The sequence below is a fragment of the Syngnathus scovelli genome, chromosome 1 (assembly GCF_024217435.2).
Source record: "Syngnathus scovelli strain Florida chromosome 1, RoL_Ssco_1.2, whole genome shotgun sequence".
NCBI lineage: Eukaryota > Metazoa > Chordata > Actinopteri > Syngnathiformes > Syngnathidae > Syngnathus > Syngnathus scovelli.
Genome location: NC_090847.1, coordinates 26,920,001 through 26,935,241, shown reverse-complemented (window position 1 = coordinate 26,935,241; position 15,241 = coordinate 26,920,001). Strand labels below are relative to the sequence as shown.

Sequence of the window (15,241 nt, the reverse complement as noted above, 5' to 3'; positions counted from 1 at the left end):
TACAAAAATAAATATAATCACTACAAACCAGATGTTGGAAAAATATTGACGTCTTTGAGGCCAGCACTCAAAGAATGCAAATTCTACAACAAACCGATTCAAAAATGAAATACAGCTACACAGTTTGATTTCCAAAAGTGTTTAATTTCTTTCCTCCTCAAAGCTGTTTGCTAAGTTTGCGAGCTTGCCTCTCGCGGGCCTCGTAGGCTAACTTGGTCTCCATCAGCTCATCCAGCTGGTGGCGAATGTGCACCATGTCCAGCTGCGAGGCCTCGCACTGTTGACGCAGCGCCGCCGACTCCACCCGAAGCTGCGTGGCGGCCAGCGACAGTTGCTCGCTACGCTCACGGCACTGCGTCTGCATCCGCTTGGCGTCGCGCAGCAGAGATTCCACGCTCACCGTCACGGAGTCAAACTGGTCTTGAGACATTTCCTGGTGAAACGGGACGACAGTTCAAAGGTCAGTGTGATGGCTCGTTATGGATGTATGGAATTATGAACTGAACTGCTTTTAGAATTGATCAACCCAATATACACGTGAAGGGCAGGCATTATTTTTGTCCACTTGGGGGCGCCATTGCATGCAACGCTGCCGTGTATGTGATGTTGAATGTGTGTGGCTTTAAAAGGCGGGGCTTAACCTGGTGGATGACGTCACAACTCAGCAAAAAGGTTTTGGGGCACACTACTTGCTCGGTTTTGTTGTGCTAACAAACACCGTTGGTATTAATGTAAATAGATTTTAAATTTGACTTCGAATTCCTGTTTTAGCCCCCCCGCCCCAAATATAAATTGTCTTTATTTTTTTTACAGTGTGGAATATCTTACCATGGGTTCCAGAGTCAGATCTATAATAATCCTGGTACCTGTCTTTTCAGACTCAATTTCCAGACGTTCCTTGGTCTGCTCCAGAGTGCTTCTTTTCTTTGGTCTTGCGCGCCAGAAAATGGTGTGTACTTGAAAAACGAATGTATTTCAAATACACTACTTCTTTAGGCCATGGAAGAAGCCCTCCCCGCGTCTCGTCCCATGGCGTCTTCCTGTCAGCGTCGAGTGAGTATTCTTAACCTTCGAGCTCAAGTACAGTCTGGTAATCTGAAGGGATTAGACATTTACGCGAGAGCGAAAGGGAGCCGCGAGAAGGCAAACTGTAAGCTTATTAAGTCTATTTCCATTGATCTTGGTGATGACACTTGGAATGCTGATTCAACAAAATGTCGGCTTTCAACATAGAAAAGTCAACACCTCATTTGACAAGATTTGTCCATTTCAAAGCGCAAACGCATGCAGGAAAGGGACAACTATTTCCTTGGATCCAATTAACTCAGTACAACGCTTCAAACAATACTGCATTTTTCATTTTGACCAACAGAGGGAGACAAATACCTTTTTATCTGGCCTAACGGAGAGGACTATTCAAAACTTGTTTTTATGCCAAAATAAAAGAAAGTGTTTAAAGTGGAGAATTTATTTCATGAAATAATAGAACAGGAGTTCAAAATCAACTGACAATTTACATTATGTTTAAAGCGTTACTTGCCAGAGTCATTAAATACATAATATATTATTTAGCCAATATGTATGAAATTAAGTGCATACAGTCAGTACAAAAAAGTATGTGTGTGTGTGTGTGTGTGTGTGTTCAACGCCACATCACTGTGGCCTAGCAGGGTGGTTGAAAAAGGGCTCAGTTTCGGCAGCCGTCACCCCCGGGTCACCGAAAAGCCCGCCGGTCGGCCCGCCCAGACCTCCTGTGATCACTTTAGGCCCCAAGCTCTGGCGCCTCTGAATGAAGATCAGCGCGCCGATGAGGAGCCAGAGGAAGAAGTTCACCCACACAGCAGTCTTGAGAAGAAGTATACTGGTGATTAGCAGGTAGCCATGATGTATTCTAGTAGCTTGATTGAACATAATGCTGACCTCCGCCTTCTGCAGTCCGGTGAAAAAGTTGTCTCCTTTAATCGGACTGACCCATTTCTTTGTCTGGGCCTCCTCGCAGCTTCATATGCATCCGAAGTAAATATATCATTCATCTGCAATATCCTTCAGAAAGCAAAACTTAAGCGAGCAGACTACCTGGTCATGTTGGGAACGCTGCGTGTCACAGAATTGCAAAGCGTATCTCGCCCGATCTTGAGCACGCAGCCCGAGATGAGGAGGAAGAAGAGAAAGATGCCGCTCATGCCCACCGTCACGTTCATCCACACGACCTCCCTGCGTTCAGACAGAAATATATATATATGCATGTGTGTGTGTGTGTGTATTATTTTCGATTACCTGCGAGCGTCACCGTCGATGCAGACGGCGTACAACCAGTACAGGGAGAGCGAGAAGCACAGCACGGCCACCATTACCGATATGGCCGACACAAAGTAGCACAGGGAGGCTGAGCTGGTATCCTGAACCCCAAGGACGCTTGCTGTCGCATTGTAGCTCACAGCTCCATACAGCATGCACAGCCCTCCAAAATTACCCTGGAAGAGATTGTAAATATCCCTCACTGAATTCTGTTTACAACCTCAATTAGAATTGTCATTTGTTATGTTATGATGTTTTGTGCGGTCCTAATTAGTTAGATGACATCGTATCACTTTTTTGCATCACTCCATTGGATTCCTGTTTGACTTTTATATGATGTCATCTCCCCTTTTCATCTGCTTTTTAAAATGTATTTTTACTGTTATTGCTTTAACTTGACATAAGATTTTTTTTATCCTAATGTGTTTTATTTTTTTAATTATGATATTGCCTGGATGTATTTATGTTTTGTTGTTGTAGCTGTACATAAATGTTTATGCTACGTGATCATGACGTTTGACAAAGCACTTGTTTTCAATCGCGACATGTCAAATAAATGTATTTTTATTACTACGGTGAGAACCGTTTGGAACATTTTGACCCTAATGGTGGCCAGTAATCAATTTAGATGAAGAGAAACAGCAGCATCCGAATGTTTTCTGCTGGTGAGACGGTTGCACGGGTCCGGCAAAATGGGGCACGAGGACCCTGTGGTCACATGATTGCATCTGAACCCATGACTGTTGTTATGACGAACAAGCTTGATAAATAACAGTTTATTTCAAGTTAACATGCTGCGGTGTGTGGAAAATTAGCGATACCTTGACTGGTTTGGGGGAGGGGGGGGTTCTCAGAACTTTCTGTCAAGGCAACTTCTCCCCGGAAGGGGATGGTGACGAAATGGCGTTTAAAGTTGTAAACGGCGCGTTGATCGGTGTGTCAAGTCACCTGGACGATGGTGAGGGACGCGGCGGTGACAATCCCGCAGACGAAGCAGCTGGCGTACAGCACCAGCTCCAGAAGCAACAGCCCGGTGAGCTCCATCATTACCCAACGGCCAGATTCTCCTCTTCTGTTGTGGTCAAGACAGCGTGATTGAGATCGATAAACATCCGCTTCAAAAACACACTTCAAAATAAAAGCTTAGCGGAAGTAACTGTAAAGCTGTGGGCATTGAATTAATATACGGAGTTTTTTTTTTATAAATCGACACAAATGTTAAAACATACTCACCACAAAACAGAATACTGTTACAACAATTAATTTATTTATCAACTAATTATTGTAGCCGTTCATCACCGCGTCATCATTACGCGACAGCAATGACGCATTGACTGTGCGCCCAGACTGTTGAAAAACTTATTTCAGTATCCCACTGTAAAATAAAAAGGAAATAAGATAAAGTCTACACAGTGACTAAGAAGTACACAATGACCAAAATATCCTGATCCAAGCCAAGGAGAGGCGAATCGTTTACAACGGTAACTATTTTATTTTTTTCGTTAACAACTGCCCGCCGTACAAGCTAACAGTTAGCTTAGCTTCATTAATTTCGGCTTCGTTTGTCAGTCTGCAAGCCCATGTTGCCTCACATCGGTCAGTCTTTGTACTACAGCTCGCGTGTACTATGACTTTTACTGTAAATTTTTAACTTTTTATACCCAAAAAGAACATAGCACCCAATTTAGCTCCTCGTAACCCAATGGAAAATAAAACGTATGGATTGTCCCTCCAAACAAGATAATTGTTTTCTCTCACAGCAATTCAAACACATGGCCTGTCTGCAAAGTGCATTGTGAATTGCTGAATTGATTTTCATCCATCCATTTGTTTTCACTGCCTATTCTTCCCAGCTACATTCCTGGACCCGATGCCGGCTGACTTTGAGCGAGAATATAACGGAATTTTAAACAGCCGTTTGAATATGTGTCATCTCATCAGATGCCCATAGAAGAGTGAACTGACCTTTTAAGTTCAGGTTGCTGGGATTGAATGGGAAAAATGTCCTCCGTCAGGTTAAGATGGCTGAACTTCACTCAGATGTCGGTCATGTAGTGAGACAACTTCTCTCTTAATCTCCCTTACTTCCCTCCCCCGGTAAAAATGCGTGGAAATGTGAACAATTGGTCACACTGAGTGCTCGACATACTGGAACACTGGCTGCCATGCACAAAGATTAGCTTTGGGTCACATACTTCTCTCAAACGTTACGATAAAGTGGACAAACATTGGTGAGAATCGGATTGAGGTTATGTATAAGCAGGCGTTGTCATTTGCCAACCTGGGAAAAGCGTCAAGAAACTTTCCGACACAGCAACAACCCCCCTGACATTTTTTTTTTTTTAATTCACTGCTCATTTTAAACATCCAGTTTCACATGAGTTTATTAGAATGAGGCACGGATTTCAAGAATACGCTCACTGTACATTTAGAATAGAAAGCAACAAGTTATAATTCAAAATGCAAATACATCACACATTCACTTGAAGCTACATCACAAATAAAGTCAAAAATTGAAGAGCAACAACAAAAATAGCTGCAGGCTGAACCTTTGTAGAGTTCATGTGTCATTTTAAATATATTATTGCAGTGAACAGACAGTTTGATTATAAATCCGCTGTACTGAATGTCCTCATATTTCACCAATAATTTTGAAATGTTTTATAATACATACAAAGACACAAGAAAGGACTTTAAAGGAGCCATATCATGCTATTTTGTTTGATATTTTTTATGTTCAAATACAAATTAAATGTGCCAAAGGTAGTATATAATCACATATATGCTTAGAATTAACCGCAGAAAGCATAAAATAAGATGATAGAGCTCCTTTAAATTTAAAACAGAGACTCAAGTATGTGTAAACATCGTGACTGAAACCTGTACGGTTTTAAACGTCAAATGTAGAGTACAAACTCGTCTTTTTATGTCTGAAGGAATACGTTGGTGCATGCATGTATGTTCATCTTGTATACAGTGGTGCCTTGAGATACAAGTTAAATTCATCCCATGACCGTCCTCCTAACTCAAAGCACCTGAATCTCAACTCATCTTCCATAAGAAAAAAAAAAAATACAATAGTCACACAATTACATAGAATTTAAAGAAGTATCTGGCTCATATCTTGACATGACTCCCAGATACGGCGGCTCTTATCTCAAGGCACCAATGTATTTCAAAACGATTATTAGCCAACTGGGCAACCAGGCAGTCTGAAGGCATCTGGCACGCCACTGTCAAGTTTACAGATTATTTTGTATATTCCTTTCTTCCAACAGGGGTCGCTGTCTCTGCCTGTCCAAATGGCCGAGTGGAACTCCCTTAGGGCCACCTCGGACACTTCGATGAACCTCTCCGGGACCTGGAAACAGCGAGAAAAAGGTAAAGTCATTTTTTTGTGCTCCCAAGGTATATAGAAACTTGCACAGCTTAACCTCACCTGGTAGATGTTACTCTTATTGTAGTGCATGTTGAGTATACGGTAAAGTTCGGTATCCCGGCCCACTCGCAGCTGATTCTCTCTGCGAGGTGCGCCGTCCCTGGGTCGAACACACACGGACCCGAAAAATAACGTTTTCGATGCTTCACCATTTAAAAAAAAAAAGCAAACCAACCGGGTGAGAGCCTCGCGGACAGCCTGCCTCGCAAAGCGCTCCATCTGAATGTAGAAGAACTCCCGGAAGTTGCTGAACCATTTAATCATCTGGGAGGTCACGCAGCGGTTAAACTGGACAGACAAAACATAGAAACAAATTGTGAGTGGTGGGAAGTAACCAAGTACGAATACTCAGTCATGGTATTTAAAGTCGAACTAGTCGAAACTGTTCTGGGATATGAATTAAACAGGCAAAAATCCACCTGTTTTTATCCATGTCAAGGGGCGGCCATTTTAATACTTGCTTTCCACAGCAAGCAGCAAAATGGCCGCCCCAACACCAATTGGTTTAAAGCGAGTGAATTCTGCTGCTTAACTCGTATTCCACAAACGCAATATTGATCAGAATGCCTTCTTAGCGCACACACGCACACACCTTGACATCAGGGAAGTATGTCTTGAGTGTATTGGAGCTGGGATAGCGAGCATAGAAGAACATGAGTTTGGCTTTTTTCAGGTGGCAAGGAGACAAGCCCTCCTGGGTGTATACATGAGGAAGGTTAAGGAGACATGCTCTTCAATTCACGGTCAATCTATTCCGTTCCCAATCCGATTTCAAGCGTCGGCCTTCAGTGATGTCTTCACGACGCTATGTTTTCATGTCGATATATTTTTATGCATTATTAACAATTTAAGGGGTTCAAAATAGCTTGAGAACCAAAGTGCAAACTCTCTTGAGGTTTGACAAGTGTTGTATATTGACTTAATTAATATCAGAAGTCAAGTATCGGTAGCTAGTATCAGCAGTACCGGACACCCGGTATGGGTACTTTCCGATCCCGAGTTTAAAAGATAATCATGCCGAGTTTTTCCTCCACAAAAGGATATTCCCCCGGTGCTCAGGTAAAGCTCTCCTCCGTCCATCATGCCCCCTCCCCTCACCCCCCTCTCCCTCTCTCGGCCCCCATGGGCGTGGCGCACCAGGGAGGGTCCCAGGGGAGCGAGCAGGGGCAGCGGGGGAAAGGACGGGTGCGTGGGGAATTCTAGGTAGGGGTCAGAGCTGAGGAAATCCTTGCGCGGCGACGGCGGGAGATGGGGCATCTGCGGGTGGTGGAGTGAGCGGGAGAAGAGCTGCTGCATGGAGTAGTGGAGCAGCGGGAGGGCCAGGGGAGGGGCGTGGAAGGACGAGGAAGAGGAGGGCGGTAGGCCGGAGGAGGGCTCCTTGGCTTGAGGAGCCGGGGCTAAAAGAAGAGGAGGTCGAGGGAGAAGCGGGCTGAGGAGGGGGTGTGTCTTCTGGAGGTCAGGTGACTTGTGTGCCACTAATGGGGATGCCAAATCGGCCGTCTGGACGCCATGAGGCGCCAGGCTGCTCATGATTTGAAGCGCTCTTTCTCCGTCTTCGTCGTTCCCCCCCGGTGTATCCTCCTGACCTCTGACCTCCTCCTCCGCTCTTGCACTCGCCTCGCCGTCTTCGGGGCAGGACGCGTCGGTGTACAGACGCAGAACGCGGTCAATGACTCTGGCCACGGCGCTGCCCAGCTCCAGCTTCAGCGCCTGGGCGAACTTGTGGCCGCCCTCCTCGTCCTCGTCTTTTATCCCTCCGTCCCAGTCCAACCACAGGCCCACTCCTTCCATCGCACCTTCGCTTCTCCCCCGCTCCATCCTCGCTTTGTTGTTTTGCTTCTCCTCCCTTGACTTGAAGCTATAAAAAGGGGTAATCGGGGAGAGGGTTTCATTTCCCAGAGGACCTCCATCGAGGTCCTCCTCTTCGTCGAACATCCGCTCGTCATCATCCTCCACATCTCCGTTCCCGCTCCTTTTGTGCTCCTCTTCCTCCATGTTGCTCTCCCCAAAGGCCCTCAGCACTTTCTTCTGCAGGGCCTGCAGTCTTTCCCGGGCCTCGTCCAGCTGCTCCTTCAGCTCCGCTCTCCTCCTCCTCCTCAGCTCCCTCCCTCCCCCACCGCGCCTCCCGCCGCCCTCCTCCAGCTTCATCCTTTTCACCCTCGCCAAATCCGGACCCCAGCGGGCGCCCGCTCGCTTCTTAACCTCGTCGCCCTCCCGGCCTTCTCGCTCTCCTCTCTCCACGTCGCTCTCCTCGGCCGGGAGCGCGCTTGGCGTGCCGCGGGAGGTTCCGTAGGACTGGCTGAGCGGATGCTGGATGAGGGGAAAGCCGAGGGGTCTGAAGTTACTCGGAGGAGGGCGACCTCCAAACACGTCTGCCGAGAGGAGCGGGGGGCCGAACGGGCGGCCTTGCGGATTGGAGTCTTCAAACAGGCCTGGGGGGGAGTCCATCACTGGGGAAGAGTTTAAAAACGCAAATTAGGATTATTTACTTTAAAAGACTTTGCAGTTTTTTTTTTTGTCAAATCGGCCATATCAATAAAGCTTTACCTCATTGTATTTTTACGGAACGGAAGAATACGCCGGCAACTGTCAGGTGTTTAATTGTGACATTTCGCTCCATACATCACCGCCAAATACCCCCGCCGCCCCTTCCTTCCTCTGTGCCCCAGCAATCCCGCCCGCCCGGCCCCCCTCTCCCCTCTGCCTCTTATCAGGTCAGGCAGCCTGTTAAGCACTGTTTGATCAGAGAGTGTTTACCATCACACGCACACACAGGATGATTCACACTGTAGTGAAGCATGAGAGGCTTGTGAGAGGGCTAACAATGCTCTCTGCTTCTGAGCGAGATGGACTCCACACGTGTGTGTGTGTGTGTGTGTGTGTGTGTGTGATCAGTATAGTCCGACTTAGCTCTGATAACACCCTTAATCCACTTCAGATGGATACACTCACCGCACACAGAGATAGATGGACTACTGGACGGACGGATGGATGGATGGATTGATAGTGAGCATGTAAGGTCCCCTTGGTGAAAGACTAAGAGAATAATCCCCCTATAAATAGCTAAATATCAATTATTCAAATGCCCTCTCCTCCCTGCTATAACACAGCCCAGATGGCAGGCAGGCAGGCAGGCCAATGCGCTTATATGCGCCGGCCAGATTAGCTTTTTTAAAGCCAGCCGCAAAGCTGGCCAAAATATTAACACTGAGAAATGGACGCGAAAGCCGTGTCGCACTAGATTCGATTTAAGCGGGGGATATTATTCACGATGCGTAGATGGGGGAAATTGACAAAAACAAAATATGTAGGTACACATAGTTAAATTTAAAAAAAAAAATGTTGGTGTAATCTAATCAAGATGTTTGTTTGTTTAATTAGAATTATTCTTTGCGACAATTTATGTATAAATCGATCACAATTTAAAAAAAAAAAAAACACTTGGCAACATCTGCCCGAGGAATACGTGCGCGTGCCAGCTAATTGGCAGTTGGACAGAGGATGTCGCATTGTCAAATAATAATAACTTCAAAAATGCCGATTTTATTTTTTTGGAATGCACAAAATAAAAACTCTTAAGGAAACAAAACACTCACCGTTAAACAGCAGAGCCGACCGAGGCTTTTCCGCTCAGGTGTCTGCTGATGTGCGGCTCTTCCTCGCTCGACTGTCCTCAGCTGGCACCCGCGATGATGCTGCTGATGGTGGTGGTTAAAAAAAAAAAAAAAAAAAGGGGGGGGGGAGAGAGAGACAGAGAGGAAAAGGGGGTGGGAGGGCTCGGACATGTGAGTCCGCAGCTCTTCGGCCGTGTTGTTTTGTATTTTTCAACCGCCCCCTCTCGTGATCCACTTCTTCCCGTCCCTCGGCAAAACAATCTGTACTCGGCTGGCACAGTGTGTCATCATGCTTCAATGCTGCTGCTTCTGCTCTTGATGTCCACTTGATGACTCTGCTCCGCCCATAGTTGGGCTCACTAACTATGGCAGTACTTGAGTAGAAGTATGCATCCCAGATTCGGAACTCGTGTACTTTAAAATACAGGAAGTTGCCCAAAAAAATAGCAAATAATTCGCCTCCATTATCTCTCGCTCCCACTAATTAATGTTGTCATCGCTGCCCTTCACATTAGCACCCCTTTTTTTATTGTCTCCCTCTGCTTCGGTGAAGGCAACTCACCGAAAGCCCTCAGTTGTCATGGAACCAGGAAGGCTGGCGAACAACAGATGGACGCCGGCTTCCGACGAGGTCGAGTTTATGGGGCTTAGATGAAGATGTGGATGAGGCTGACATACAAGCAGCTAGTCAATTATTATTAATAGGAATCGTAAAAAGAAACATGCAGAGGGGAGGATGGCAGGAGATAACAAGGTCAATGATGGCTGCATCTGATCTAAATAACAAAGGACCGTGCACGGGCAGCGTGTGTGTGAGTGTGTGTGTGCGAGAATGCAGTTGATGGCCTAAAACAGTCCCCTCTAAAAAAGCGCGTGAAGCCCGAAGCCGAAAAATTGTGCGTCATTTCTCTCAGGTTTGATATTATGTAAACTACTCAAACACTATCCTTCTCATCCATCCATGCACACATTAGTGGGAGCTTAGAAATACAGCGTACCAGAGTGAGAAGTACCAACAATAATTTGTTAAGGGGGTGGAGGGTGCATAAAAAGGATCAATACAAAGCATAAAGTGTATGTCCATTGATTTGCTTATGAGAGAGTGCAGCGGGCTCAATGGAAACATGGGAGGGTAGCAGGAAATGGCAAGAAAACAGGATAAAGATCATTTTTCAGATGTCATCTAAAAGCAAGCCACAATGTGCGCTTCCGTGCCTGGCCTTTGAAACCGTTGTGATACATGCATGATGGATAACACGCGTAAACGTAGCCTTGTTTCTGCAGCTGAGCCCGTCAAATTACGTCGCATTACTTTCCTGTGACTAAATAACACTCGGAGAGTTTATTGAGCGGTTGCTTGCGTTTCCGGCGCATTTTCTTACACATGAGAGGCCAATGACGTCAATTAAAACAGGCAGAAGAAAGGCTCAAATTAGCTGTCTCCATTGAAATGAATGGGAATGCCATTCATGTGTTCCAGTTTTGTAATGTGTTTTATGCAAAGAGAATTTCAACCATATTTTGACAGAATTATTATTATTTTTTTGCCATCATTTTTGTTTCCTGTCAACATACATCGGGCTGCTCCTACTGCCACTCTGTCCAACATTGGGCTGAACGCATACGGCCCTTTAAACCAACTCTGCCATCTAGAGGGATCTTAAAGTACAACAACTGGTTCATGAAGCAGATATGAAGCTTTGCTTTCCCATCTTGAATTCCCATACAGTATTTAAATGATTTTTTTTTTTTCTTCTCAAAATTTCAAATAAAATTTGGATTCATTTGTATCTCAAAGCGCCACTCTAATGCAATTGTGCGCGTGAGAGAGGCGTGCAAAAGTACACCGAAATAGCTGAGGGCAAGGTGAATGGAAATGAACAGTGAAATGAATAAAGCTCATAAAGGCGGAGTGTGTGTGTGTGGGTGGAAGGGGGGCGGGTGGGGGGGTAGTGTGTGTATGTATGTGCTGAAGAGGGAAAGAGGAAGCAGCAAAAGCTAGGGCTGGAGTCGAACAAAAAGAGTGTGGCGGCGGACAACCAAAGGTGTCAACTTTCACCCACGGAGGTCGGAATGACTCCTCGGCGTGCGACTAAAAACCCGACTAATGTCGAGCGCATTGGAAAGTGGGCCTCTCACCATGTGCTTGTGGGCAAAAGGTTGGAGAAGCAATTTTTACACCCCGCGCCGTAAATTGGCTTGCGTACGAACAGCTGCCCTTCCCCTGTCATACATGCGCAGGTAATGCACCATGGTATGGCACTAAATCATCGCACACACAAAACACACATCCCTCTTGTGATAACACACACATACACACACATATGCGCGGTGATAAGCTATTATGCTCTCAGGGCTGGAGTGTTTTGATGGTATAATTGCAGTGACCAGTGAGGAGAAAAAGGCAGCAGGGATGGAAAGGGGGGGGATGGTGAGAGAGGTGGGGAGAGGGTAAAAAAAAGAGAGCATGCTGACACTCAGCATGCTAATGTTATTCCTCCTCTGTTTCATCCATCCCTCCCTCCATCCATCTCTTTTGTCTGTGCTCGTTCTGGCTTCCACACAGGTGGAGAGCTAGAGGGATATGTAACAGGATAGAGCGGCGTTATCTCCCGCTTTCATCCCTCCGTCCAAAGCTCAAAGTGGCAGGGGAAAAAAAAAAAAAAAATGGCTGAATACAGAGGACGAGGGAGGGTCACTTTTTCCCATCCCTTCAACAATAAATGGATGATCTGTGCTTATCTTCTAATCGCATCCCTCTTTCTCTCATCTCCCCTACCAGCGCTGTCTGTCCTTCCACTCATCCATCATCCCTCGTTCTTCTCCGGGGAGGCTGTATGCCACTGTTATGCTTCCTCTGCTTCCTCAAAAACCTTTTTTGCCCCCCCCCCCCCCCTATACCCTCCCTTCTCCTAACTTCCCTTTGTAAATCTCATTACATCTGAAAATAATCACTCCGTGACATCATTCCAAATAGTATTTATAAAGAAATCAGTGCAAATGACATTCACGCATATATAACAAGAAAACAAACTTTACAGTGTACTCGTCAACGTTTTGGTCCAAACCAGCCAGTGTCCACCATGTTTTTTTTTTTTTTCCTTGGTTTTTCAAATGTCAGTCCTGAGAATTTGGAGATACGTCTTCGGTATTTGTTTTTACAAGGTGTGTTCCTTTCAGGTCCGGCGCATGTGTGGGCGAGTCGTGTCCTTCCAGCAGCTTCTCGGCATGTTCCAGATACTGAGCGATCCTACGAACGACGGCCTCTTTTCGCGCTGGATCCGGATCGTCTGGAGAACAAGAATTCACAGTTGCGAGGAGAATCCTAAATCAGGTTTGCGGCTAACAAGGAGGGGGGGGGGGGTCACAGGATATTTCAAAGAGCTGAACCCGATGCGGTTTTCCGTTAAGGCCATCAAAGATAAAGAGCACGAGACTGCTCGCTTCATTAATAATTTAATCTTTTTAATTATGAACCTATTTATTTAATCTAATCAGATCTATTCTCTTCCTCTTTTGTTATTGTTTTTGTCGTGTCCGATATTTATATTGTCTATTAGCATTTATTTATTTTTTTAACGGAATGCGGCTCTTTCTTGAGTCAACCTTTTGCTCGACTGATCCTCACTAAACCTATGTGCAATCCATCTTAGCTGCAGTACCGACTTTCAAACAACAGAGGGCGCTAATAGACTACAAGATGGTCATAGGGACCACGACTTGGATTTGCTTAAATGTTGATATTGTGTTCAATCAAAGATAAACGTGACCTTTAGGATAAATTAGCCATTTATATTGATTTTGCATTGTCTTCTGTATTTTTTATTTCTTGACGCAGACTTTTAGAAACGGATTAATGACGAAAACTAAAGTTTTCTAGGTGTTAACGGCATTCCGTGCACTTCGCTCACCCTTCACTCCTGTGATGAGTATTTCCACCGCCGCCCTGTATCCACAAATGGCGGCGCTCACTGCTCCTTGCGCCTCCTTCGCAATGGCACACTTGAGCTCGGCATCCGCTCGGGTCAAATACATCGCCGCCTCGTTTACCGGATTGCCTATCGGCAACGAAAACAACTCGGAATGGTCGTCGCGGTATTTGCATCTGTCTGCAACAGAAGGAGAAATGAGAAGAAGTCATGGTGGTCAATGGCGGATTCTTTCTGGTTGTGAGTTCACCTCGTTTATAGCAAGGATCAAACACTTCCAGGTCATTGTCAGAAAGCACGGGCCAGACATCCTCCTTTGGTGGTGAGGCGCAAACCTCGGCCGCCACGTCGAAAAGTGACTCAACCTCCTCTTGAGACCTTTGCGATGTGCACCTTCTGGCTGCAGACGTGACTAGAGGTTGCAAAGGTGAGCTGCTACTTTAACGGCTTCGAAGTCAAGGCGAGAAAAATGTACCCTACCTCTGTCGTCCATCTCGGCGCATTCTCCCCCTTCACTCATCTCGTTGTAGGCCTCCGCCGCCACTTCCGGCTTCCCCATGTCAATCCGTAGATTGGTGCCCAGGTCCTGGGGCAAAGTGGGGGCCTCCCTGCCGGCCTCCTCCTCTGCCGGCTCACAGTCCGAGGCTCTCCGCTTGGGGAGGGGGATGAGAGGAGGAGGTAGGGCGACGGAGTCGGGGGAGGGGTCCTGTGGCCTCGTGATATCTCCGTCCTGAGGAGGACAAAACGTACGTCAGCAAATTAATATTGTTCCGGATGAGTGTTTTGTACCGTTCTTTGAGACGTGCCAACTTCCGTAAGCTCATCAGTACAGCACTAACTGTTCTTATGGATTCATGCTCCACATAATTACCCTGAAGAAGTCAATAAGGTGTGGGCTCTTATAGAGTGCGGGTATGCCCATACAGAAGACCAGCATGTCTTCCGCAGCCTTCCTCCTCTCCTCAATCACAGCCTCATCAAATCTTCCTGCCCACAGGAACTTCAGTTTAACAGGGAAACGTCACAACGTGGTCGTTCACGTACCAAAGACGAGACAACCGAGATGTCAAATTGTTTCCCGGAAGCCCACCTCTGCCAAAGCGTTGTGCTGTCGGAAACGGCGGGAATTCCTCCTCTCTTCGGAACAGGTTCCGGTGGGTGTTGGCCAGCTCGGTGTGGAGCTTCTTCAGCTCCGAGTACCTCGTCCACACGACCACCTCTTTCACGTCCTCGGGGCAAGGCTTGGGCACAAACTAGAAAGTAAAAGGATCCAATCCATGTTGAGATTGAACATGCCATTTGCCTCATTTATGCAGGGTGGGGGAAGCTAGTCATGAGTTTGGATTTGCCAAGGAGGATCAAGGCCACCTTCAGGCCTATTATGATATGGAACAATGATTCCCCTTTGATTGTGTCTGAAGGAATTTTCAAAGCGATTGTCATGAAACAATCTCAACTTCTCATTCACTGCGCTCAATATGTTTGGCATTACAAAACTTGACTTTGAAAGATTACAAGAAACTTAAAAAAAGGACATCATCAAATCAAGACTGTCTTGGTGTTAAGTTATGGCGTAACCACGAGTCAATACAAAGTCGTTTGGATGCTGAACGTAACTGACCCTTCCGATCACTTTGTACTCCGTGTATCCTTTCTCGTGCGTGCGTATGTCAGTAACGCTAAAGAATCGGTAAAATTCTTCGTCTTTCCGTGACATGGTCGATTTCGACGGGAAACAAAATCAAAACAACGCGTTGGGACGGAGAGAGCCTCCCAACTGACTTCCGTGTTCCACGTACGTGCGTGATGACGTACGCATAAACGTTCGAACTCGACATTTTTTTTTTTACTTGTTGCCATTAATTACATTTATTTACGGTTTTGCATACACCCTCTCGCCAAATATAGGTTCAATTAAAATAACATGAATATAATAATATAAGAGTGGTAGAAATATATGA

The 15,241-nt window shown here is 46.0% G+C and overlaps 3 protein-coding genes and 1 long non-coding RNA gene across 8 annotated transcripts; 1 reads left to right on the top strand and 3 right to left on the bottom strand.

The window, feature by feature from the left end:
• Positions 1-123: 123 nt before the first annotated feature.
• Positions 124-3,364, bottom strand: tmem179ba (transmembrane protein 179Ba). Of its 2 annotated transcripts, XM_049757831.2 has the most exons (6): positions 3,247-3,364; positions 2,278-2,474; positions 2,077-2,214; positions 1,921-1,999; positions 829-1,845; positions 124-433 (listed from the first exon to the last, which is right to left on the bottom strand). In XM_049757831.2, exons 1-5 carry the CDS (start codon positions 3,343-3,345, stop codon positions 1,654-1,656), a joined length of 705 nt encoding a protein of 234 aa, XP_049613788.1. In that variant the 5' UTR covers positions 3,346-3,364; the 3' UTR covers positions 124-433; positions 829-1,653. The 2 variants fall into 2 exon arrangements, with proteins under 2 accessions (XP_049613788.1, XP_049613772.1); XM_049757815.2 differs by having other exon boundaries at positions 829-1,999.
• On the top strand, positions 634-14,896 carry LOC125990565 (uncharacterized). 4 transcript variants are annotated; one of them, XR_011087839.1, is made up of 8 exons: positions 634-731; positions 879-1,053; positions 1,671-1,875; positions 2,000-3,779; positions 5,577-5,679; positions 12,532-12,685; positions 13,562-13,707; positions 13,811-14,896. It is a non-coding gene; the product is annotated as an uncharacterized lncRNA (long non-coding RNA). The 4 variants fall into 4 exon arrangements; XR_007489010.2 differs by having other exon boundaries at positions 1,671-3,779; positions 13,811-14,026; positions 14,278-14,896; XR_007489009.2 differs by having other exon boundaries at positions 1,671-3,779.
• Positions 4,625-9,478, bottom strand: prox3 (prospero homeobox 3). Its single transcript, XM_049757791.2, has 6 exons — positions 9,334-9,478; positions 6,782-8,187; positions 6,330-6,437; positions 5,913-6,025; positions 5,738-5,837; positions 4,625-5,659 (listed from the first exon to the last, which is right to left on the bottom strand). The coding sequence occupies exons 2-6, from the start codon at positions 8,183-8,185 to the stop codon at positions 5,486-5,488; spliced, it is 1,899 nt and encodes a 632-aa protein (XP_049613748.1). The 5' UTR covers positions 8,186-8,187; positions 9,334-9,478; the 3' UTR covers positions 4,625-5,485.
• snx15 (sorting nexin 15) lies at positions 12,316-15,096 on the bottom strand. Its single transcript, XM_049757806.2, has 7 exons — positions 14,902-15,096; positions 14,371-14,533; positions 14,152-14,267; positions 13,761-14,010; positions 13,531-13,692; positions 13,263-13,460; positions 12,316-12,641 (listed from the first exon to the last, which is right to left on the bottom strand). Exons 1-7 carry the CDS (start codon positions 14,995-14,997, stop codon positions 12,469-12,471), a joined length of 1,158 nt encoding a protein of 385 aa, XP_049613763.1. The 5' UTR covers positions 14,998-15,096; the 3' UTR covers positions 12,316-12,468.
• Positions 15,097-15,241: the final 145 nt, after the last annotated feature.

Bases quoted from the DNA above. Each gene is read 5' to 3' on its own strand.
- tmem179ba (XM_049757815.2), bottom strand. From the start codon at position 3,345: ATGATGGAGCTCACCGGGCTGTTGCTTCTGGAGCTGGTGCTGTACGCC. The intron at 2,475-3,246 runs GTGACTTGACAC...AATCTCTTCCAG, and splicing joins CGTCCCTCACCATCGTCCAG to GGTAATTTTGGAGGGCTGTG. The intron at 2,215-2,277 runs GTAATCGAAAAT...GTCTGAACGCAG, and splicing joins ATCGACGGTGACGCTCGCAG to GGAGGTCGTGTGGATGAACG.
- snx15 (XM_049757806.2), bottom strand. From the start codon at position 14,997: ATGTCACGGAAAGACGAAGAATTTTACCGATTCTTTAGCGTTACTGAC. The intron at 14,268-14,370 runs GTGGGCTTCCGG...TCCTGTGGGCAG, and splicing joins AGCACAACGCTTTGGCAGAG to GAAGATTTGATGAGGCTGTG. The intron at 13,461-13,530 runs GTGAACTCACAA...CTTCTGTTGCAG, and splicing joins TGATCCTTGCTATAAACGAG to ACAGATGCAAATACCGCGAC.
- prox3 (XM_049757791.2), bottom strand. From the start codon at position 8,185: ATGGACTCCCCCCCAGGCCTGTTTGAAGACTCCAATCCGCAAGGCCGC. The intron at 6,438-6,781 runs ATATCCTTTTGT...CCTCATGTATAC, and splicing joins TTTACCTGAGCACCGGGGGA to ACCCAGGAGGGCTTGTCTCC. The intron at 5,660-5,737 runs GTGAGGTTAAGC...CGCTGTTTCCAG, and splicing joins ATAAGAGTAACATCTACCAG to GTCCCGGAGAGGTTCATCGA.